At 49.2% G+C, this 23492-nt stretch overlaps 1 protein-coding gene across 1 annotated transcript in view; it reads left to right on the top strand.

Moving 5' to 3' along the window:
• Positions 1-23492, top strand: part of LOC122371422 (band 4.1-like protein 4) — a gene marked incomplete at its 5' end in the record, with an annotated part of 46247 nt that overhangs the window by 15118 nt on the left and 7637 nt on the right. The window contains 10 exons of the mRNA XM_043347745.1: positions 2982-3106; positions 5210-5288; positions 6077-6274; positions 6643-6798; positions 7683-7892; positions 9833-10021; positions 10226-10519; positions 11925-12065; positions 13322-14012; positions 14926-15062. Of these exons, the coding sequence (XP_043203680.1) occupies positions 2982-3106; positions 5210-5288; positions 6077-6274; positions 6643-6798; positions 7683-7892; positions 9833-10021; positions 10226-10519; positions 11925-12065; positions 13322-14012; positions 14926-15062 (2220 nt within the window). The remainder of the gene's footprint in view (positions 1-2981; positions 3107-5209; positions 5289-6076; positions 6275-6642; positions 6799-7682; positions 7893-9832; positions 10022-10225; positions 10520-11924; positions 12066-13321; positions 14013-14925; positions 15063-23492) is intronic.

The following is a 23492-nucleotide window of genomic DNA, read 5'->3' on the forward strand; positions in this document are numbered from 1 at the left end:
TTTTTGTCGCGGTTGTATTTCATATGCTCCCGAAGACAAATCGCCTGTTCTCCACCCACATCGAAAAAAGCACAAGGACGGCATTGTGTGCTACGCCTCGAGCTGTTTCTCTCGTTCTCTTACTCTCTCGTTTTCTCTCCCTCTATCTCTCTCTCGCTCTGGCTCTCTCTCTCTCTCTCTCTCTCTCTCTCTCCCCCCCCTCTCTCTCTCTCTCTCCCCCCCTCTCTCTCTCTCTCATTCACTGCCTTTTTGTCTGTGTTTGCCTATGCCTCTTTCTGTCTCTTCCGTGTCGTATCGTCTCTGCTCTCCCTCTCTATTTTCTCCCTACCCATCTATCTCTCTCGTCTCTCTCTCTCTCTCTCACTCTCACTCTCTCTCTCTCTCTTTCTCTCTCTCTCTTTCTCTCTCTCTCTCTCTCTCTCTCTCTCTCTCTCTCTCTCTCTCTCTCTCTCTCCTCCCTCCTTCCTCCCTCTATTAAATTATAGCTTAGGCATTCTTTGTTGCCAGTATCTAACGAACTCCACAAATCTTCTTCCCCTCTCCCCCTTCTCTGATCCCTCCATTCACCACTGTGCATATCAGCTGCTCTTTTGCACACGGCTGCTCTTCTAAACAGACAAGCTTTGAGACGAAGCGGATGCAGGGTATCGCGCGAGCGATCTAATGATTGCAAGCTGTAAAAGCAACGGCAATGGGGAGGGGTTCTCAACCAACGATCGCCTCAATAACGCTTGCTATCGCACGTTGATCGCCTTTCAACTGTTACGCTTCCTGCGTAACTCACTGTCGCATGCGTTACGTGACGGTCGTAAAAAGAGAAGGAACCGCGCACCGAAGGATTCAGCTACGCACAGGCTCAGCCACTGTCGTCTATCACTCTCTCCAGCTCCGTTTTGTTGGCTATAGAATGTAGATGTAGCGTAAATAATTCGATTATCTGATTTGCTTGACATAATATTTATTATTTATTCACATCTCTCCGCTTCTTTTCATTCGCTCATTCGCTCGCTTCTCCGAGGAAGAACACAGCCTGCGATTATATAATGAACTCATGCCCTTACTTCAATCTAGCGCCTTTCCACCGTCGTTCTGAATCCCCCGTTTTTGGATCGCTGTGACCGAGGCGGCGGCTCCGTGATGACATCACCCCGTTTCCTCGGGGTTCGACCGTTCGCGGCCGACCGCCAGCGCCGTCCGGGGGCTGAGCTGACCGCTCGTAAAACGGCCACTCGCTCCAACCCGGAACAAAACGCGGCCACGGCGGCAGAGGCGGCGGCCGTCAACGGCTGCTCGGCACGGCGCCGGGCACGAGTACCGAACGGGCGGCTCACTGAGTCGACCGGGTCCGGTTTTCGGAGCGGCGACCTTTTATGCCGGCAGCCAACGTTAATGTCCTGGTACGATTTGTGTGCAAAACGGCGAATCGCGGCGCCGCGCGGCCATTCCCACGGGCCACGCGATCGAAAGGGAGGGTAGAGTGAGGTGGCTTGCAACATCCTGAACTGGGTTCTTCAGAAGCCCGAAGCGAACTGAACACTCACCTGACTCGACGGTCCGCCTGGTGCTATTCGAGCTGCCAACCTTCAATGAAAGTCCTGTTCTAGTCTGCCGTGCACTCCTGCAACACGGGTAAACACATCGGAGCCACATTGTTAGCCACGTGTTGGTTTCAATGTCACCACTGTGAAAAAGCACGAATGGCGGTATGTTTGGTGCTAATCGTAAACACGAGCAGGGTGAACGTTAGCATTAGGTGCCGAACGGGGACGGGTGTCACAAGGCGCCAGGCATAGAGCTTCGGATTTGAAGTCACGGGACACAGGGTGCCGTTACAGAACACCTTCACAGTTGGGCGGATGCAGGGCACCGAGAGAATAAGAAGGTTACATAGCCGGCGGGGGTAATGCGGAGGGATATCAACATAAAAGAAGCGAACAGTCGGCAGAGAAGACAGAAGCGTAGAACTGATGGGCTCTAGGAGATGAGGGGCGGAGAGTCGGCCGTGCCCGGCGGCTGTACTCCTCTCCGGTAGGCGGGGCGCGGCGGCACGGAGCGGCCCGGTGCACGCGGCGTGCACCCGGCTGTGCACACGGGCCGCCGGTGCACCGTGTCCGGCAGGTAGCGTGGCTCGAGCCGATCGGTCTGCCGGACGCTGAGGGCCACACCGGCGGCGGCGGTGGCTGCAGAGTCGAGTCGACCCCCGGGCGCCCCTGGGTGGGCGCCCGGCGCCCGTCGCCGCTCGGTAGGGTCTTCTGGTGGAATTGGATGGTGCGTCGTAAAGAATATAAGACGCTAGGCCCACTCCCGGGTGAGAATGATGTATTCAAATTTTGATATGAAACCTGAAACGTCGGCGTAACCTTGACATTGGAGTGGGGATTATTAATTGTTAATTATTGTAATCCCCAGTACACTGTCAAGGTTACCCCAACTAGAACCATCCCTCGATTTTGCAATTATATGAGTCATTCAGTATGGCTGCTGTCTCACTTTATTCGAGCTACACAGGGACGTGCATAGGCAATACCTATCCATGTTACTAAAATGACTGACGTCGATCGACAAATTCTGTCATATTTCAGCATTTCGATGAAAACGATTTCATTCAAAGTCCAAACCCTCTCTAACGATGCAAGTTTTAACGTTTGAGTCATATTCGGTTGTAACAAGGGGTGATTGGCCTCAGGCCGGGCACGTCGAATATTTATCATCACACCATCGCCTTTTTGGACCGGTGAATATACTTGACAATGTGAATCAGAGCTTGTTGACAACGGAGCTACATGTGAATGGCATGATAGGGTAAATTGTATGCACCATGTTCTTCCTATCGCTGCGACTTCCAAACTTTCCAGATATACCATTCATGCTGTTTTCATGTGAGTTACATTTGCATGCACAATGCTATAACGGGTCCATCTCTGGGTGGCGTCTACCCGCATGGTTGCTGAAACATTGAAATCCATTCTGTCCTGTTTCAGCGGCAGAACTGAAAAGGAGGCCCAACGGGAGGCTAGTCTGCACCGGCGACCGCCACCCAGCTTCAGCAGGTCATCCAGCAGGCGGTCCAACACGTCCAGCCGTGCCGGCGACAGCTCACATCGTGGTCAGTTTCCAGTCTCAAAATACGGGATGCACCCCTTATCTTACCTGTACACCCAGCCACACTCACCAATTATCTTACCATCCATCCCTCTTTACGCCGAGTGATAGGACCGCAGTTCCTCGTATACCAAGCCCGGCCTCTCATCTTGCCTCTTCCGTACTATTTCGTGAGGGAATTAACGAGATCTGACATAATCTGCGGAGAACATATCACAAACCGGGCTGCACGGACGCTCAGACCGATGCGGGGCGGGGGCGGGCCTCGCATGGGGCCAGCGTGATTCTTTGGCCGCTGATCCGGCCAGTTTGGTTGACTTTGTGGGGCCACCGTCACTGACCGGGGAAGCTGCGGGGAACATTGAGGCGGCATTGCGGGCGTATTGCCGGGGAACATTGGGACCGGCTTTATTTTACCGAGTGTCGGGGGGGGGGGGGGGAGAATCCACGGGGAACATCGGGACCGTCGTGGTAGTTTTAAGCACAGGACAATCTTTCGTGACGAATGTATGCGATCGGTGATAGTTTCTCACCAGTCGGTCCGTGAGATCCGGTGCTGTCATTGTTCCGAATAGCTGGAAGCCTTGGACACATCCGGAGCTCCCGGAACGTGAGCACGTTCCGACAGCACTGTCAACAGCCACCGCACGGTGGAGCGCTTCTTGAAATGTCATGCATGGAAGTAAAGGGGCGGACTGTGTGGTCGGCCGAACGAACTAAATACGGTGTCATTATAACACTTATCACGGGGTATATCTAAAGCAAGGTGTGGGCACAATTATTGTAACACGCAGTGCCGCACCATCACATAGGACGCTGCTTTTCTTTTCACTTGGCTCCTTTAACTTCGGACACTTTGGTAACTATCCCTAGTATGTGAGAGAGATCTCACGCCATCGAATGTTCCTAGGAAAGACCGCCTGTCTGAGGCGCCGTGGGCTGGGCGGCGCGAACGGCAGCGTTAGGGGGAGTGGCCGGTGCGGGCCGGCCCGCCAGCGTTCGGCACACATCAGGCCCCATTTGGGACGGCTATGAGGTCTGCCAGTGCCGGCGGGGGCGGCGGCGGCCACGGCGGAGTGTCGACACTCGCGGCGCGGCCGGCCCGCGGCGCCGTATTATGCTAATTCCGGCATTCTCGGCCGAGTGTGGGAAGTTTTCACCTTCACTGTCTGCCGCGAGACGGACAGGTGAAGTCTGAGGGCCCGTGTCCGCCCGCCCGACCAGCCACACTCTCTTTACACACCTGACACCTCCCTGGCCTGAATTCGGCGCGCACCTGTCCAGCGGAGGCTCGTGTAACGCGCCTGGCAACGCACCTGTGCCTTGAGGACAATGTACGACATGTCCGTGTTTTGTTACCGCCAAAAATGCCCATCGGAGCACTTGCACCCGCTCTGTGATCGCTTTACGATGGTTACCGTCGCTGAAAAACTGGTTCCAGACAGGAATTTATTCGGATGTAGGGAAACCGCGCGTTAAAACTACTCATGTCAACGATAATCGTTTTAGTAATCGGCTCGGAATTTCCTGCTCTCTGATAGAGCTGTTGAGCATAGCTTGTGCTGCTCCTAAGACAACATTTCAAATTGTTGAGAGTTTGGGGAAAGCAAGGATAGCGACCTTTTCTCGACATCAACAAGTTCATCCAAATCATTCCAAAAAATATATTTTTTTATTATGGATTAAGAGTACAAGTTAAAGTGGCGGTACAGGTGCTTGAACTCATTTATTCCTCCTAAATGTCATGGATATTTAGTCAAAATGCACGTAAAATCGTTAAAAACTTTATCTCCCGTATGTAAATCAGGTGTCTGGTATTTCCAACGCAAATCCATTCTTGCATTTAAAACACACGGAGTGGTAAATATGCCTGGCCTAACCACTTTTGCACTTCAAACATATACAATTCACATGTGCTTTTTAACGTTTTCGCCGTTCGAAACTAAGAGCAAAGATACCATTTGTAAGACTGATATCGTGTGGCGTATGCGCTAATTATGTACCTACGTACATTTAAACAATGCCTAAAAATACGTATATAACACTTTCTAGAATCAATTGAATATTGAAAAGCTAACGTCTGGACTCTGGTTTTCCCGTTTTTCAGTTCATCACCGAACGGATGACGACGCTGACAGGAGATCTCTGTGTCGGACAGCCCTGTCCATCCCTCAGCCTGTTCAGAGGTAAGGGGGAGGGGAATAGGGAACGTTCACTGCCGTAGTTACCCCCATAACAAAAATCAACTTACAGAACTAGAGAGTGGCTGAATTGTCGGTGAAAAACTCTGTTTGTGTTTTGCTATTAGCGGGTTTTTACCGTAGTATTATACCGTGGTATGTATGCGGTTTGATTACGATGGCCATGTTAAGAAAGGGCACACACAAGCACTAATTTGCATTGTTCAGAGTTAATGAGGATGTAATGAGACCATTTTCACTCTCATTCATTGGTGAATTATGTGTGAGAGACCGGAAGTGCTTAGGAGTTACTGATCTCAGACGATATTTACCACAGGCGCCGTGGGAATGGTGGCGAGGCTATCCACACCACAGTTTCACGGTCCAGTGACCACAATGAAAGAGGTGGTGGCCTGATTGAGCCAAAATCGCCGTGGAATTGCTTGCAAATGGGGCTGCTATAGCCGTTCGACGCCCAATGACCTGGGCCATTGAGTCATGTGTGCTGTTGGAGTGTTCACTGTTCATGTCATTTGTTTGCTAACTGAACGTGAGTTGTGTGTGACCTGACCTGAGACCTGGCTATCGACCTCTAATGTGACCCTTCATCTGACCTCCCATGTGAGCTTTTATGTGACTTCCCATGTGACCTGACCTGAGACCTGACTATTGACCTATTGCATAACCCTTCATTTGACCTTCCATGTGACCAGCCCCATGAACCGCCATGTGACCTGCCTCTGTGTCCTTCCCCTTAACTCACCCTGTGACCTGACCTGCCCTCTCGCCGTCAGCATGTCCAGTATGTACCGGGCGAACTCGATGACTCTCCAGTCGCAGTCTCGGCCGGACTCCCCCCGCTCGGTGCGGTCGGCTCCGTTCTCGGCCAACCAGGTCCCTGCGCTGTTCAACAACAGCAGCTCGCTGGGTCGGCCGAGGCGCAGCGCCAGTGTTGAGAGCCAGTCTTCGGTGGACAGCCGCACCCAGCGCAGGTTAGATGAATGAGAGTACTGAGGTGAAGAGTAGATAATGGTCAGTGCACTGGCCTGGCGGAAGGGGATCATAGGACAGCTATACGAAGCGCAGGTCAGATGACTGACCGGGCTGGGGAGGAGCTATTGGCTGTCCGAAAGGGATCGGTGAATAGGCCTTGATGGTGGAGATAAGGCATTAGACAGAGCAAACTTAGGGCTAGTGGATAAGCAGGGTGGGGCGGTCTTCAGCATAAGGAACTCACGCCAATAAATGATTCAGTGAATGTACGCCATCCGTATCTGTGCAATGAAACGAGATATTTACCGATGCTAATACTACCGTCTGATCAATGACCATCACCCTTCTTCTCCTCCCTCCCTTTCAGGCATCGACACCGGCGCAGTTCGGGTAACGACAGCGACGCGAGCTCTGCGCCGGGATCGTCACGGGCGCACCGTAAACACCGCCACCGACGACACGAGTCGGGCTCCGAGTCGGAGAGAAGCAGCAGCGGCCGGCGGCACCGCAGCCGGAGGCACAGGTCAGTAGACCTCGACACAGCGACAGCGTTCAGTAATCCAGCAGTATACGGACGGTCAATAAGCCACCAGCGGACGAGTAAGAGAACTAGGTGGGGAGGGGAGCGAAGATGCTGGGAAGAGACAGATGTGATCAAACGATGGTCTAATAAATCGAGACGGTAGAACTGAATGGTACCTAAAGTACGAGCATATCAAGGCGTACGTACGTCACAGCGCTACAACAGTAAATCAAAGCGTGTTACAGCGTGGTGAGGCGAACTCAGCGGGCTGTACTGAGTGACCGGACATAGCTGTGACTACATAATTAGATCGGAATGTCAGAACGTGTCTCGCTAGCGTGTGCGATACGGACGCTTTTTGAAATAAAGCCGTCATCAACTGGTTTAGGATGTCACTTTTCGCGAGTGTTTTGCCAGAATCGCAGGTCCATGCGCCGTTGAACGTTCAACCGATGCTAATGATATTTGCTGTATTTCTATAATACAGTACCTTTATATTTAAAAAAGTTTCACTTACCTGTCCATGCGCCGTGTGGATAAGAAAGTCCTACTCAACGCCATCAGATTATTTCCCTAGCGAACCTAATCGACGACCTTGTGGTCATGGTAATCTTCTTTCCACGCATGGCTTGTGATCCTTGTAATGTACAAAATCATGATAATTCGCTCATGATATACTTCACTAGCCAGACACGAACGCTTAATTTTCCTGTATTAAAGCGTGTGGAGTCATTATGAAAGTGGATGTTATTTGATCCAGCCGACACAAACGTTTTGTTTGTTCTCTTTCTTATAATTCAATAGCTAATCCGATAAAGATCACACTCACAAAGACTGTCCTGGAAGGCGTATCCTGACATTTCACCATTCTCGTTCGTTTCCAGGCACCACGGTTCCAACTACGAGCTGGTCGACTCGGAGGCACAGTGGCGAGAGGTTCAGCGGCGGCAGGCGGAGGGCTCACTGGCCGCCCCCGCCGCCGCCCCCGCCCACACGGCGCCCGTCGCCCAGCACCGGTCCGGCTACCTCAACTCGGGCATGGAGACCGAGTCGGAGCTCTCCTACCAGCCCAAACGGCGGGTCCGGAAACACAGGTTAGTCAGCGAAAAGCTGGGCGTGGAATGGGGAACGGGGACCGTGTATTGCATTTATACTTTAATAATAAAGGACAGTTTGAGGAGTAGGTATGATGCATCTGCTTCTTTTTTATGTTAGACCTGCTTCATTCATATTTTTTTCGCGTAATGTACAACCAGCTAACAATTTACAGCCAACACGCTTCTCTGTGGACAAGAAAAGGTGTAATTTTTTTCCTTGGCGGCTCTAACAATTTTCAACTGCACGGTCCCTTCCTCGTGCTGGTATAACGGTAAGCAGCATGCTGCATCACACATTCGTAATCTTCAGTTTTGTTGTTGCAACGTCTCTCAGCTTATGTCGAGAAAAGCTTTACTTAGCTATGTCAAGTTATAACTTGACTAGAGTCATCACACTCGGCACATGTCATGTCACTGTCTTTATGCATTACAAGCCGCGCTCTGCGACGATCAAATGACTCAATTACGCTCCTCAGAGCCGTCACGATTGCAATGACTGAGGCCTGAGCTGCCTGTGAAGCAATATACTACTCGAAACACGGTATACGTCGCTTTAGCTCGAGTTAAATCGAACTGATGCCTTCTGATCGGCCCTATATGGGTGTGATACGGCATTAGCATTGCAAATGGCGATCTTGGAGGGCCGAGTGCATGGGCTCTGAACGGTTGTGTAACGGTGACAGGGCCATGAGAGGACAACCGGATCACTTGGCATGGAGCCAGCTCACAGGGAGAGAGCCAAGGTTACTACTGACTGTAGGCCAACCGGGTGCAGTACGGCTTCATTCATGACGCTAATGAATAGAGGAGACACCACGGTGAAAGCTTATTACAAAACGGCGTTTTTCTCTTGTAAATGGCGTGATGTAGTTGAATTACCGAAAGTTTTAAACAACTAGAAGCTGAGTTTGTAATGCATGCTTATATAATGGTGATCACATCACAGCATGCGTAGCAAACATCACAAAATGCATAGGACACTTAGAAGTGCAAATGACATTCTAATCTCATTGTCAATAAAACTTGTTCGAAGACATCGAATACATCTCAATTTACGCGCGGTGTTTTACCAATCTTATTGGATAATGCGCCTTATTAAAACGACATTATTAAAACGACATTATTAAAACGATTCACACTCTTATTAAAACGACAAGCAGCGCCCTTCTGCTTACAAGCAACACCAACTCCTTACACCTCCGAACAATGGATGTCAGATGTGACATGTCCGATGTTGCAACCCAAATCCCACGCAGATACATGAGACGCCATGGACACAACTCATCCTCAAACAATGCAGTACCACAGTCTCCCGCTCCCGGCCGTGCAGTCTGAGCTAATAACGCATTACGTAATGCGGTCTCAGCCGCTCCCTTTGTTACCGTTACCAAGAAATTCGAAATATCGATTGGCGTCGGTCACGACTACTGTGTTGAGCTATGTTGACAGATTTCGCTACCTGACACACACCTGTCAATGACGTAGCCGGGCTGAGAACGCCATTCATAACCGCGTTGCTTGCTTGTATTGTCAGACGGGGTTTGCGTCACCCGACGAGCTTGTAGATATATCGATTTTCTGTGAACCAGTTGTTCAGTGATAATGTGCTTACGTAGGATCCCCCTGCGCTCTATGTGATTGGTGATAAGCGGAAATGATGATCTATCCGAGGAATTATCGGAAAGGGTGGGCTGGTAAGCTAAATTGTGTGTATGCTGGCGTGCCTGTGACTCGACAGGCACGAACTGACATATTTGGAAGATATTTATGACGTATTGTTTGCTCAGCTAATAAAACATGCTGACAAAAATATCGACACCCTTGCTCCACCCCATCGTTCCTCCTCTCTCAAGGCCCTCTCTTTGTCTGTCTTTCATCCTTCTCCAGTGTCTATGTCTCTCTCACCCTTTCTCACTACCCTCCCCTGCCGTCCTCAGGTCACGCTCTAGGTCGCCGGAGACGGAACGCAGTCGTCGCCTGCCGGCTGAGCTGCGGAGACACCTGCAGTTCGAGCTGGTCGACCCTCCGCCGGTGGCCAGCACCGACCCCATCCCCTACACAAGGGTGGAGACGGACGCGAGAATGCCGCGGATAAAGTACGCCGCCAAACGCGTCCAGAAGGATGAGTAAGTGTTTCAGAGTTTTTTGATGGTGCAGGCTGATGTCTTGGGCTACTGTTGTTGGGTGCATTATGATGAGTTGGGCTTCTGTGTCATCTAGGCTTTTCTATAGTTTGTGTTGCAAAGCACGGATGCGATTCCTTTTTATCCATTTGTCTTTGCCCTGTAATCCATCTGACCTGTTGACGTTGTGTGTTCGTGTGTTTGCAGTGTCGGGGAGGGTGCGCCGGGCAGAGCACCGGCCGCCTTCTCCCCCATCCCTCCGGTCTCGTCGTCAGCGGTGGGCTCGGCCAGTTTCACCACCTCGACCCCTCTCTCCACCCACTACTCCGTCCCGCCGTCCCGGCCGCGACCGGTGCCCTCCGGCAGCACCCTGGCCAGCTACTATGTCACCACGCCGGCCGTACCGGAACGGCCCAGCCACACGTCACTGGCCGTGCAGACGGCGCCACTGCCATCTGACGGCCGCGGAGGAAAACCTGTAGTTGGCGCAGCCTCCGCCAGGTACGGCTGGCCTCTGCCGGCGTTTTTTATATGATGGGAGTGGTGTCGGTGACTGGGCTAACTAAGGCTGGTGAGAGGTGAATGATGGTGTATTGTGGAATAGTTGCTATGGGATAGTGCCATAGATCTGTGATGAGTTTGAGCAAAATGGTGCTATTCAAGTGCTATAACTTACTGATTGAATACGAATCGATGGCTGTTTTCTGACATTAGCTTGGCCGAACTATTTGCTCTCATGCATTGCTATTTGCTATTGTATTTATTTTGATTCGAGTGTAGTCACCTCCGTGAATTTGTGCGTATCGAAATTGAAATTTAACTTCAATGCATTGCTATGTCTAAAGGTCTTAATAGTAAGACGGCATACCAAACTTATGAATGAGGAGCATGTAAGCTATAAAACGAGGAGCATTTAAAACGTCAGTCCAACCTAGTATGCATCCATAGTCATTGAAATCTAAAAGGGCTATCAATCAATTTCTTAGTTCACACATGCCAAAGCCCATAATAACGGATCTGATGGTGTATGATACAAGCCACCCTACATCCGTTTCGAGTGTCTACCTAGTACCTACCTCATTTTTGTCAGCTTTCTATCGCACCATATTAGCCAATCATAACAAAAAGAAGCCTGAACTGATCTTTCCGGTAGATATGTCAAACTTCTAGTACTTATTCCAGCTTGACTAACAATAGCAAGTTCTTTAGTCGCATGGAATTAACACCATTCTTGTAACAGATTACTTAGTCGGCGTCTTCCTCAACGGTATCTATAATCAGTCGTTGTGCTCTGCAACTTTTCTGTACTCTTTTTGTATGGCATGCCTGCTGTCAACTGTGACATTGAATATGATGAGGTGCAACCGCAGACCAATACAATGAGTCTTTTATAAGACCGAGATGTGAACGACTAACATTCAGCGGAGGAAAGGGCGCGACCGGGCTTTAACATCACTAACTCACCAAGTAACAACTCTTCGGTAAGTTATTTGCCTTTCTTCTTCCGGTTTGTGCTTCCTCAGTAGCAATGCTATGACGAATGTATGATGTATTCGTAATGGTGCTCGAATTCGCTGAAAATGTCTGCCTTTAGAAACGGAGGCTCTACATAAGCGTACATGAGGTTGGAGAAACTTGCTTATGTGAATGCCTTATAGACTCCTCCCTCGCTCATGCACATTTCTGCTTACTTTTTAGCCCAGTGACCCTAAGGGGGCGCTATGAGCACCCGCAGTACGTCAAACTTACAATGCGTGCTCCAAACGTCATCTTCCATCGCAGCAAACTATTACAACACAGTTCCGTAAGATGTTGTGTGCTTCCTGTAGCTATGCCTGTAGCTGCCTATAGCTATCAATAGCCAAACCTTCATCAACCGTGATGTACGATGGCCTGTTGTCGACAGCTCCCGCGCGGCGGCCGGTCGGCTGGTCCTGCCTGTTTCTCGACATGGACACTTGGCAGCGCCACCAGTCCACCCGGTGGATGCCCATCACGAGCACTCCGACTCCGGCCTGGGAAATGAGTCGCCAAATGAGTTCACCAGGTGAGTGAGATGAGTCACACAGCGAGTTCACCAGGCGAGTGAGAGATGAGTCAGTCCCGTAGAGAGACCGGGATCGATTAAACGGCAATACTGATAATCGTAAAGCTGATCGTAGATCACGCGCTGACGGCTAGCCAAACACTACACAGGAGTCCTTAGTTTGAGTTTTGAGATCGCCTGAAGTCAGACTATGCCTCAGTAGCCGGATAACGCCTGAATCTAGGCTGTACCGCAGTTCCTGATAGCGCCTGAAGTTAGGCTGTGCCGCATTGGCTATATAGCGCCTGAAGTTAGACTGTGCCGCCGTGCTGGAAAACGCCTGAAGTTAGGTTGTGCCGCCATGACTGGAAAACGCCTGAAGTTAGACTGTGCCGCAATGGTTGGATAACACCTGAAGGTAGACTGTGCCGCAGTGACTATATAGTGCCTTCAGTTAGGCTGTGCCGCAGTGACTGAATAATGCCTGAAGTTAGACTGTACCGCAATGGCTGATAGCGCCTGAAGTTAGACTGTGCCGCAGTGGCTATATGGCACCTGAAGTTCGGCTGTGCCGCGGTGGCTAAATAACGCCTGAAGTTAGACTGTACCGCGGTGGCTGGACAACGCCTGAAGTTAGACTGTGCCGCAGTGTCAAGTTGACGCCTGAAGTTAGACTGTGCCGCAGTGGTTGGATAACGCCTGAAGGTAGACTGTGCCGCAGTGACTATATAGTGCCTAAAGTTAGGCTGTGCCGCAGTGGCTGAATAATGCCTGAAGTTAGGCTGTACCGCAGTGGCTGAAAAACGCCTGAAGATAGGCTGTGCCGCAGTGGCTGAAAACGCCTGAAGTTAGGCTGTGCCGCAGTGGCTGAAAAACGCCTGAAGCTAGGCTGTGCCGCAGTGGCTGAATAATGCCTGAAGTTAGGCTGTGCCGCAGTGGCTGAATAATGCCTGAAGTTAGACCGTACCGCAGCGTCAAGTTGACGCCTGGAGTTAGGCTGTGCCGCAGTGATTGAAGATCGACAGAAATTCCGACACAGTCAATGAAATGCGCATATGATGCGGTAGGCTTGACGGTGGAGATAGGAGCGCAATGGAATGGACACTTACGTTTAGTTGGCATGCATTGTGCTATGAAGTGCGATGTGCAGCTGTAAACGTTTCTTGATTTCTGATCAACACTCAGGGTTACATACCAGCGCTATTTATTATAACCTAATGTTTCGATGGTCTCCAAAACATGCTCCCTTTTCTCACTACGGTCGTTTCCTTTCGCAGGATGACGAATGGGTCACCTGTACAGAGCTCTCTGGCCGACGCCCGTGTAAGTAGCGCCTGCTCAGCGGCCGCCGCTGCCACCGCCGCCGCTCTGCCTGCGTCCGCTCGGCTCTCCCACACCGCTCTGCCGCCGCTCTCCGCCTCTGCCTCCTCCCACACTCTGACCGACCCGTTCCGACCGCCCTGCTGGACGGCCTCTCTGCCGCGAAAACCGGCCGCTCCGCCGGCGTATGAGACGGGTTCGCTGCGCCGCCGGCCCGAGCCGCCCTGCTGGCGCGGCACCTCCACCCTACCCCGACCCTCCACCAAGTCCTCAGCGGACATAATCAGCGCGTACACCGGCTCGGCCGCGGCGCGACCCAGTCATGTCATCCTACCTCCCGCGTCATTCCAGAACACCACCCCCATCAGCAGTGCATCCACCACCACCTCGACCGCCACCGCTACCTCCACCGCTTTCACCTTTCCCTCCGCCTCCACCGGCACCGGTAGCGCCTCGAGCGACCCCACCGCCACCACCGCCGCCACCGCCACCGCCGCTAACTGTCCACCAACCGCTAACAGCAGCTTTGAAGGCGGCAGCGCCGAGCTGAACGGCTTTGTCTCGGAGCTTCGTCAGCTGATGAGCGGGGAGGGCAGCGATCCGGCGTGGCCTAGCAGCGACGCCAGCGACACAGCGGCCACGCCGCGCGTAAGTACCAACTCTGCCGGCGACCGATAGGTGGCAGTCGGGTCAGCCGGTCCGCTGCATGCATAGCTGCTTGGGGCGCTACGCTTGGCTGGTGGATGGTGGGGTGGTGGTTGCCGCTGGCGCGGCGATGTCCTAAAGCACTCTGTTTTGCTGTGGAAAATGTGTATACTGACCGAAACTAATGTGTGCGCGTTTTGCCGTGTGATTTCTGTGGGCAAAACAAGACAATTGTGCTGCGAAAATTGTCAGTCTTCTGTCAGAAGACCTGCGTATTTAGTTAACATTTCAATCCTCCGAGCTAACGTCGTTTGTGGTACTGTTGTTAAATACTTTGGCCTTCCTTCCCTTCACTTTCCTTTCACTTGTTGAAATTTCTAAATTCAGGCATTTTTGTTTCTATTTCGAATGGTCATTTTTTAATTTTCATGACAGACGAATGAGTTTGCATGATCCTTAGCTTTTGATGACAGCAAATAATTCAGTTTTGGACAATGAGGTAGATATTTTCAACAGGGAAACCTTCAATGCCTCTTCATCTTGACCAGTTGTGAGGATGCATTAATATCTTGGAGCAGTAAATATACTGTGCCTGCTGTTTTAAACTCACCACAATTCAAAACGAACGCGTAGATCTGCAACATAAACGCAATGCTGTATACCCTAAACTTTAGTTTTATTGTAGCTTTGCATTCTTATATTAATCTCCGGTGTCGCAATAACATTTTACTCACTACAAAGCACTCGAAGGTTCTAGTCAGCCCAATGCTCGTGTCTGACCTGACCCTGCTGACCTGTACATAGCGCCGACCCAGGGTCGCCCGGTGTGTGTACATAGTGCCGCCTCTGTCCGGGGCGGGGGCGGGGGCGGGGGCGGCCTGTGTGTGTGTGACTAACGGCGGACTGGTGCCGCCAGCAGGGGCGGCGGCCGGGCGGGGGCGGCGGCGGCGGCGGCGGCGGAGGCGCGGCGGCAGGCCTCAGCCGAGCGCACCGGTCCGACAGCGCCGGGTCTCTAGAGCTAATACTGACCCCGCTTGTTAATTCAACCACACAGTGAGTAGCCTCCGCCCCGGAACTGACCGGTGGGTGGTGTGTGACCTTAGGTAGTGCATGTCTGCCTGCTTTATGTCGTTCATTGTTTTGTAGAGGTCAACAGTTTTAATCATGGTTTTAACAATCAGAACAAGTTCCTTTGTAACATATTTTCATAACGAGGCGCTGTCGTCGTGTCGCACATGTTTCAGTGGCACCTGAACTTTGACTAATTTGTCATGCATAGTCAAACAGGTCAAACATGGATGAGAACACCCCGGTAGTTTGACCTTAGTCTCATGACCCTGGGTATAAATATGGCAGATACCTACTTAGCAAGGGACAAGGCACATGCGTGATGCATTGTACTTGCAGAAGTAAACGTATGGATTGATATGTGGAACTGTTTTCTTTACATTTCTAAAATCCCTAGTATTTAACATCTGTAACCTATCAAATGCAGATAGTTATTCTCTGTAGCGAAATATCACCTCACATTCTTCAACGCACTGGCCTTAAATGACGCACGAAAGGAAGACTCCCGTTTCGTGCGGACCGTCTCCACAACACTGGCTCAGATCTATGTTTGTTAGAAAACTAACAACTCTTAGCGCTCCCGAAAGTCCACGGAAAATTCGCCCGCTCTCTCGCAACATTATAATGTAGCGGCCCATTTCTCGCAACTCCATTTTATGTTTCAACTTCCAGGGCGGGACACATTTTCGTAAACAAGCCGCGGACACTGGGATGTCGGCCTTCAGTTCGCACAGTGTTTGAGAAACTGGCGTACGGCCATAATTTCGGCTGAACTGGCCGTTCAGTTTTTCGAATCCTCGGTCGCAAATTGCTGTGCGTTAGGGAAACACATCCACTCTTCTCCAACCAGGACCACCTATCCGTTGCGGGTGTGGCCCAAACAATAAAACGATGATATGGTGTGCCGTGAATTATCTTGGGATTTTCTTTTTATGCCGTGATACGGTTTTTCATGCATCGTCTCGCTAATGGAAAAATGATGCTGAAATGACATTCAAGACAAGCATGTTCGAGGCTCGGGGAATTGTTAAAAGTAAAAAAAAAAGATTAACTGACCTTAAGCAGCGTGGCAAGCCTGAACTTTTCAATATTCTAGCGTTACTTGAAATTACAAAGTAATTGCCCCAATATATATATTTTTTTTCTCTCTCTCTCTCTCTCTCTCTCTCTTCTCTCTCTCTCTCTCTCTCTCTCTCTCTCTCTCTCTCTCTCTCTCTCTCTCTCTCTCTCTCTCTCTCTCTCTCTCTCTCTCTCTCTCTCTCTCTCTCTCTCGTTACATTTGACAACAATAATACCTTGAGATTATAGGCGGCGGAACGGGGAGGGCACCGGGGCACCGTGCCTCCTTTGATTTTGGCATTTTAATATTAGTCCTATGGGCGTTGCATGGAAAGAATGGGACCAAAAGTCGGCAGTGCCCCCCCCCCCTCTCAATTGAGTGTGTTCCGCCGCTACTGCTTGAGATCGTTTTTATTCAAGTATTCTGGCCTTAGAACGCCGTTTGAATTTTAAAGAACTTTCAAGCAATTTTGACATAACGTAAGAACGCAAGACACGGTACCTTGTTCTGCAGAAATATGCAGGCAGGAAGCGCCTGCCAAGGCCGAAAGACCACGTTTCTTTTCTTTGTATGTGACCTGATTTGGACCCACGCAGTGCATCGGGAACACGTCCCGACGTTCGGCAAAACAAGCTGCAATGGAGATTTATTGCTAGTCTGAACGGGGGCCATACAAGGGAGACAAACTAGCCAGCTGATGGTATTGGAAAGAAGTTTGACAGGGCGAAATGTAGCCGGCCCGGCTGCAGAACAGCTGACGACCGGACAAAACGCAGATCGATGACGGGGCCGGCGTGATAAATGTAAACTGGAATAAAAACAGCATAACTCCTGTAGGCCTATGGCTCTATTCTTAGAGTCGGGTTCTTTAACGGTTCGGTGGAAAGAACGTACAGAAACGTACAAAACATATGTAACTGTTGGCCTGACCTATGGTTCATATGAGGAATCGGGATACAATGTAAGTGTATCTATCTAGCTATGCTGGTTAAGTAACCAAATCTCCGTAGCACAGGGCGAAGATAACTATAGTAGTATTGACTATGGATAAAATGAAAATGCGAATGACCCAGGAATAGGTATCCACTAGGGTGACCCGCGTGCTCCGCAACGCGAAAAGGGATATTTTCGATCGGCGGGTGTTCGGTTGTTCTTGTGTCGGTTGGGTTATCTATCCATTTCGGTCGATTGCTTTTTGACGGCTAAACGTTTTGGTTTGTGGAAAAAATATCCTTCTTAGAAAGCTGAAACTCTGCTTGAGGCTCATGATGAATAAAATTGATGTAAGAATAACCAGTAACCTCATAATATAAATCTGAAATAGGAGCCAAAAAGTTATATTTAAGATTATCGAATATTTCGCTCCTGGAGCTTCGTCAGCGATAATAACAGAAAAACATATACGTTTTAAACATGGAACAACAAAGAACACTGCAGAATAAATAGCAAACTCATGCTACACTTCGCAAGGGACCGACATTTTTGGCGAAGTTCGAATAGGTACAATATGAATGCATGTATATAGTGTACGTATTTACAATATACACGTATATAGGTACAATAAACAATAGCTTTACATATAGACATAATCGACTACATGTGCATACATTACACATAATATCATCAATTATTCAATTATTCACATGTGATTGTTATTATGTACACTTCACACTATATGTACCCAGAAAAGTTTGTGACGCATTTACATTTTGAATGATGTTCTCTTTATGATTATACAATATATACATATTTATAATATACTACACATATATACAGAGGAAGTATTATACAGATATATACAGATGTGCAATGTACAATGCTTACATATATTTACATATATCTATGAGTCATATATCATCTATGTACAAGTGTCACGTACAGTATACATATATATGTATGTCTAAGGCTGCAGCCGTGTCAGCGGCTGTATACAGTATATACAGTATATACAGTATACAGTATACAGTATATGTATACTGTACGTGACACTTGTACATAGATGATATATGACTCATAGATATATGTAAATATATGTAAGCATTGTACATTGCACATCTGTATATATCTGTATAATACTTCCTCTGTATATATGTGTAGTATATTATAAATATGTATATATTGTATAATCATAAAGAGAACATCATTCAAAATGTAAATGCGTCACAAACTTTTCTGGGTACATATAGTGTGAAGTGTACATAATAACAATCACATGTGAATAATTGAATAATTGATGATATTATGTGTAATGTATGCACATGTAGTCGATTATGTCTATATGTAAAGCTATTGTTTATTGTACCTATATACGTGTATATTGTAAATACGTACACTATATACATGCATTCATATTGTACCTATTCGAACTTCGCCAAAAATGTCGGTCCCTTGCGAAGTGTAGCATGAGTTTGCTATTTATTCTGCAGTGTTCTTTGTTGTTCCATGTTTAAAACGTATATGTTTTTCTGTTATTATCGCTGACGAAGCTCCAGGAGCGAAATATTCGATAATCTTAAATATAACTTTTTGGCTCCTATTTCAGATTTATATTATGAGGTTACTGGTTATTCTTACATCAAGGAAAAAATATCCACCGCATCGAGGTGCCCGTGTCTGATAAGCATGCTTTCCACTTCAGAATCTGTCAAATGTGCTTTATAATTGAGGTGCGTAGTTTTAAGACAAATGAAAGGCGTAGGTAATTTTCGCTAAAAATCGTTTTGCAGAGGTTTAAAACATTTATATTTTAAAGAATACTGTTGCTTGTCATGCAAACGTGATGATTGGATCTTGGAGAGAATTGAATGCTCTTTCTAATGATAGCATTTTCAATTGTCAAGCGTATCAGGTTAAGCAGCAAATCCCGTGTATCTTTTTAGTGGCACATTATGGACAAATACCATTTTAATTCAGCGATTTTTTCCACATTGTTTTTGATCAATTAGCTTTTCACAATTTTTCCATGAGAGACGGTACATTTTTATTGCTAATAGGCGCTGTTTCAACTCATTCCGTCTGACGATCACCTGAAATTAATATAAATTCCAAAATCCGTTTAAAATGGCACTTTTTGAAATGAAATTGCCCTCACACTTGCACGTGGCGCGTGCCACCCCTGCACCGCACACTATTCGATTGCCCGTTCGATTCTCTACACGATGCTGTTTTCCCCGTGCCGATCGGGCGCACGGCTACCGAGATATTGCACGGGGAACGGACCCGTGTCGGGCAAATTTAGCCATTTTCGCCCGTTTTTGCCAGCCGATTTATACATGTAAAGTCTATGACGCGAATTTGCACTTTTTGGGCACGCGCCACGCGCTCGCTATCGATCCGATCGAGCCGAGACCGCTCAAAGGCACGTTGTCCATCCTTGTTCTATAACTTGCGCAAATTTCAGCGCGGTAGGTGCAACGGTGTGATCTGTAACCCGCGCTACGTAGCACCATGTCGCGACCTTCGTAATAGACAGAAACTACGCCCTCCTCAAATAGTAATATAGACAAGCGGCTGCGCCACTTGCTTTGCTGCGTGGTAGAAAAAAATACAGCACCAGCCAATTTGCTTTCGAATGGTGTTTGATTCATGTCGATGTGTCGTCTAGAAGCATAGATATGGACGGAAACGTGAAGAGAATTTAAAAAAGAACTGTTCTGAGGGCGTTGTTGGATGAAATTTGGGTGATACAGGGTCAAGACGGGTCAAAGGTGTCAGCCTCGGTCACTTTGGGTCAGGCCAGGTCACATAGGTCACCTCTCGTCCGCTGGGATCAGCCCGGGCCACTGTTCTGCTTTTGCCTCCACCCCTAACACTACCCCTACCACTACCCCTACCACTACCCCTACCACTACCACTACCCCTACCACTACCCCTACCACTACCCCTACCACTACCCCTACTACTACCCCTACTACTACCCTTACTACTACCCCTACTACTACCCCTACCACTACCACTACCACTACCCCTACCACTACCCCTACCACTACCCCTACCACTACCACTACCCCTACCACTACCCCTACCACTACCCCTACCACTACCACTACCCCTACCCCTACCACTACCACTACATCTACCCCTACCCCTACCACTACCACTACCCACACTCCTACCCCTACCACTACCCCTACCACTACTCCTACTACTACCCCTACTACTACCCCTACCACTACTACTACCCCTACCACTACCCCTAGACCCTACCCCTACTACTACTCCTACCACTACCCCTACCCCTACCACTACCCTACCCCTACCAACACCGCCGGGTCATGTCAGGTCACAGAATAATTGGATCCAATCAGTACTAAAATATCAGACTTCAAGTGTTCCCAGCCCTGCCCTTATTCGTGTCATTCCATTACGCTTAATCGTATTTGTCGGAAATGGCGTTTTGTGGCATATGTGGCGCATTGCGACAAACGCGGTGCATTTTCACCCGGCGATTGAGCATGTATCTTGGCACCAAATTGCACCCATATCGGACTATATTTGACAAAACTGTGCGATTTTCGGCAAACATGACGCCCTGAGATAATTGTGGCGCATTGCGGCAGACGCTGTGCATTTGCAAACTCGTATCACAAACTGTTCCCATTGAATGAAAATCAGCACATTCTCTCGCCACTTTTTATTCAAATTAAAAAGTTGCCCATCCGCCAATGCGAGGCACCCGCCACCGATCGGCATGCATTTGTTCCACAAAGTTTGTCGACCCCGGCTCTCAATGAAGATCTACGAACCGATCAAAATTTCATTGGCGTTCTTCCGGCGCGCCCCACGCGCGAACCGTGCACCCCAGCGAGTCGGAACCTAGAAAAGGCGCTGACCCGTTCTGTCACCTATAAGGTGTGCAAATTTCAACCCCCTACGCCGTACCGTCTGCCCTGTAGCCGTAACAAATTGAACCCACTACACGATGTGCGGACACACAGACTCACAGACAGACGGATTCTGTTTGAATAGTAAGTTAGACAAGCGGCTGCGCCACTTGCTTTGCTGCGTGGTAGGAAAAATTGTGGCACCAGCCAATTTGCTTTCGAATGGTATTCGATTCAAATTGATGTGTCGTTTAGAAACATAGATATGGACGGATATGTGAAGAGAATTTAAAAAAGAACTGTTCTGAGGCCTTTGTTGGATGAAATTTGGCTGATACGGGGTCAAGACAGGTCAAAGGGGTCAGCCCCGGTCACTTTGGGTGAGGCCAGGTCACAAAGGTCACCTCTCGTCCGATGGGATCAGCCCGGGCCACTGTTCAACTTTTGCCTCCACCACTACCCCTTCCCCTACCACTACCCCTACCACTACCCCTACCACTACCCCTACCCCTACCCCTACCACCGCATCTACCACTACCACTACCCCTACCCATACCACTACTACTATCCATACTCCTACCCCTACCACTGCCCCTACCACTACCCCTACTACTACCCCTACTACTACTCCTACCACTATCCCTACCCCTACCCCTACTACTACTCCTACCACTACCCCTACCCCTACCCCTGCCACTACCCCTACCCCTACCCCTACCCCTATCCCTACCCCTACCTCCTACCACTACCACTACCCCTACCCCTACCACTACCATTACCTACCACTGGGTCATGTCAGGTCACATATTAATTGGATCCAATAAATGTTTTTAAAAATCAGAATTTAAAAGATCTTCTAGCCCCGCTCCTATTCGTGCCATTCCATTACCCTTAATCGATTTTGTCGGAAGTGGCGCTTTGTGACAAATGTGGCGTGTTACGGCAAACGCGGTGCATTTTCACCCGGTGATTGAGCATGCATCTTTGCACCAAATTGCACCCATATCGGACCATATTTGACAAAACTGTGCGATTTGCGGCAAAAATGAAGCCCTGAGATAATTGTTGCGCATTCCGGCAAACGCGGCGCATCTTACCTGTTGGTTGAGCATGCATCCTGGCAACAAATTGTACCTTTATCGGACCATATTTGACAAAACTGTGCGATGTGCGGCAAAAATGACGCCTTGTGACCAATGTGACGCCTTGCGGCAAATGCGGTGCATTTGTTGATTCCTATCACAAACAGTACCCATTTAGCGACAATCAACACATTCCCTCGCCACTTTTCATTCAAATTAAAAACTTGCCCATCCGCCAATGCGAGGCACCCGCCACCGATCGGCATGCATTTAGTCCACAAAGTTTGTCGACCCCGGCTCTCAATGAAGATCTACGAACCGATCAAAATTCCATTGGCGTTCTTCCAGCGCGCGCCACGCGCGAACCGTGCACCCCAGCGAGTGGAAACCTAGAAAAGGCGCTGACCCGCTCTATCACCTAGAAGGTGTGCAAATTTCAACCTCCTACAACAAACCGTCTGCCCTGTAGCCGTAACAAATTGAACCCACTACACGATGTGCGGACACACAGACTCACAGACTCACAGACGGATTCTGTTTGAATAGTAAGTTAGACAAGCGGCTGCGCCACTTGCTTTGCTGCGTGGTAGGAGAAAATTGCGGCACCAGCCAATTTGCTTTCGAATGGTGTTCGTTTCAAATCGATATGTTGGCTAGAAGCATATGTAGATATGGACGGAAATGTGAAGAGAAAAAAGAGCTGTTCTGGGGGCTTTGTTGGATGAAATTTCGCTGATACGGGGTCAAGATGGGCCAAAGGGGTCAGCCCCGGTCACTTTAGGTCAGGCCAGGTCACATAGGTCGCCTCTCGTCCGATCGGATCAGCCCGGGCCACTGTTCTACTTTTGCCTCCACCACTACCCCTACCCCTACCCCTACCACTACTCCTACCTCTACCACTACCCCTACCACTACCCCTACCACTACCCCTACTACTACCCCTACCCCTACCCCTACCCCTACCACTACATCTACCACTACCACTACCACTACCCCTACCACTACCCCTACTACTACCCCTACTACTACCCCTACCCCTACCCCTACCACTACCCCTACCCCTACCCCTACCCCTACCCCTACCCCCCTACCAACACCGCCGGGTCATGTCAGGTCACAGAATAATTGGATCCAATCAGTACTTAAATATCAGACTTAAAGTGTTCCCAGCCCTGCCCCTATTCGTGCCATTCCATTACGCTTAATCGTATTTGTCGGAAATGGCGCTTTGTGGCATATGTGGCGCATTGCGACAAACGCGGCGCAGCTGAACCTGTTGGCTGAGCATGTATCCTGGCAACAAATTGTACCCTTATCGGACCATATTTGACAAAACTGTGCGATTTGCGGCAAAAATGACGCCTTGTCACCAATGTGACGCATTGCGGCAAACACGGTGCATTTTTATACTTGGTCACCTTTCACGGTGCATTTTTATAATCTATACATT

The sequence above is a fragment of the Amphibalanus amphitrite genome, unplaced genomic scaffold (genome assembly GCF_019059575.1).
Source record: "Amphibalanus amphitrite isolate SeventyFive unplaced genomic scaffold, NRLGWU_Aamphi_draft 001242F_arrow, whole genome shotgun sequence".
Lineage (NCBI taxonomy): Eukaryota > Metazoa > Arthropoda > Thecostraca > Balanomorpha > Balanidae > Amphibalanus > Amphibalanus amphitrite.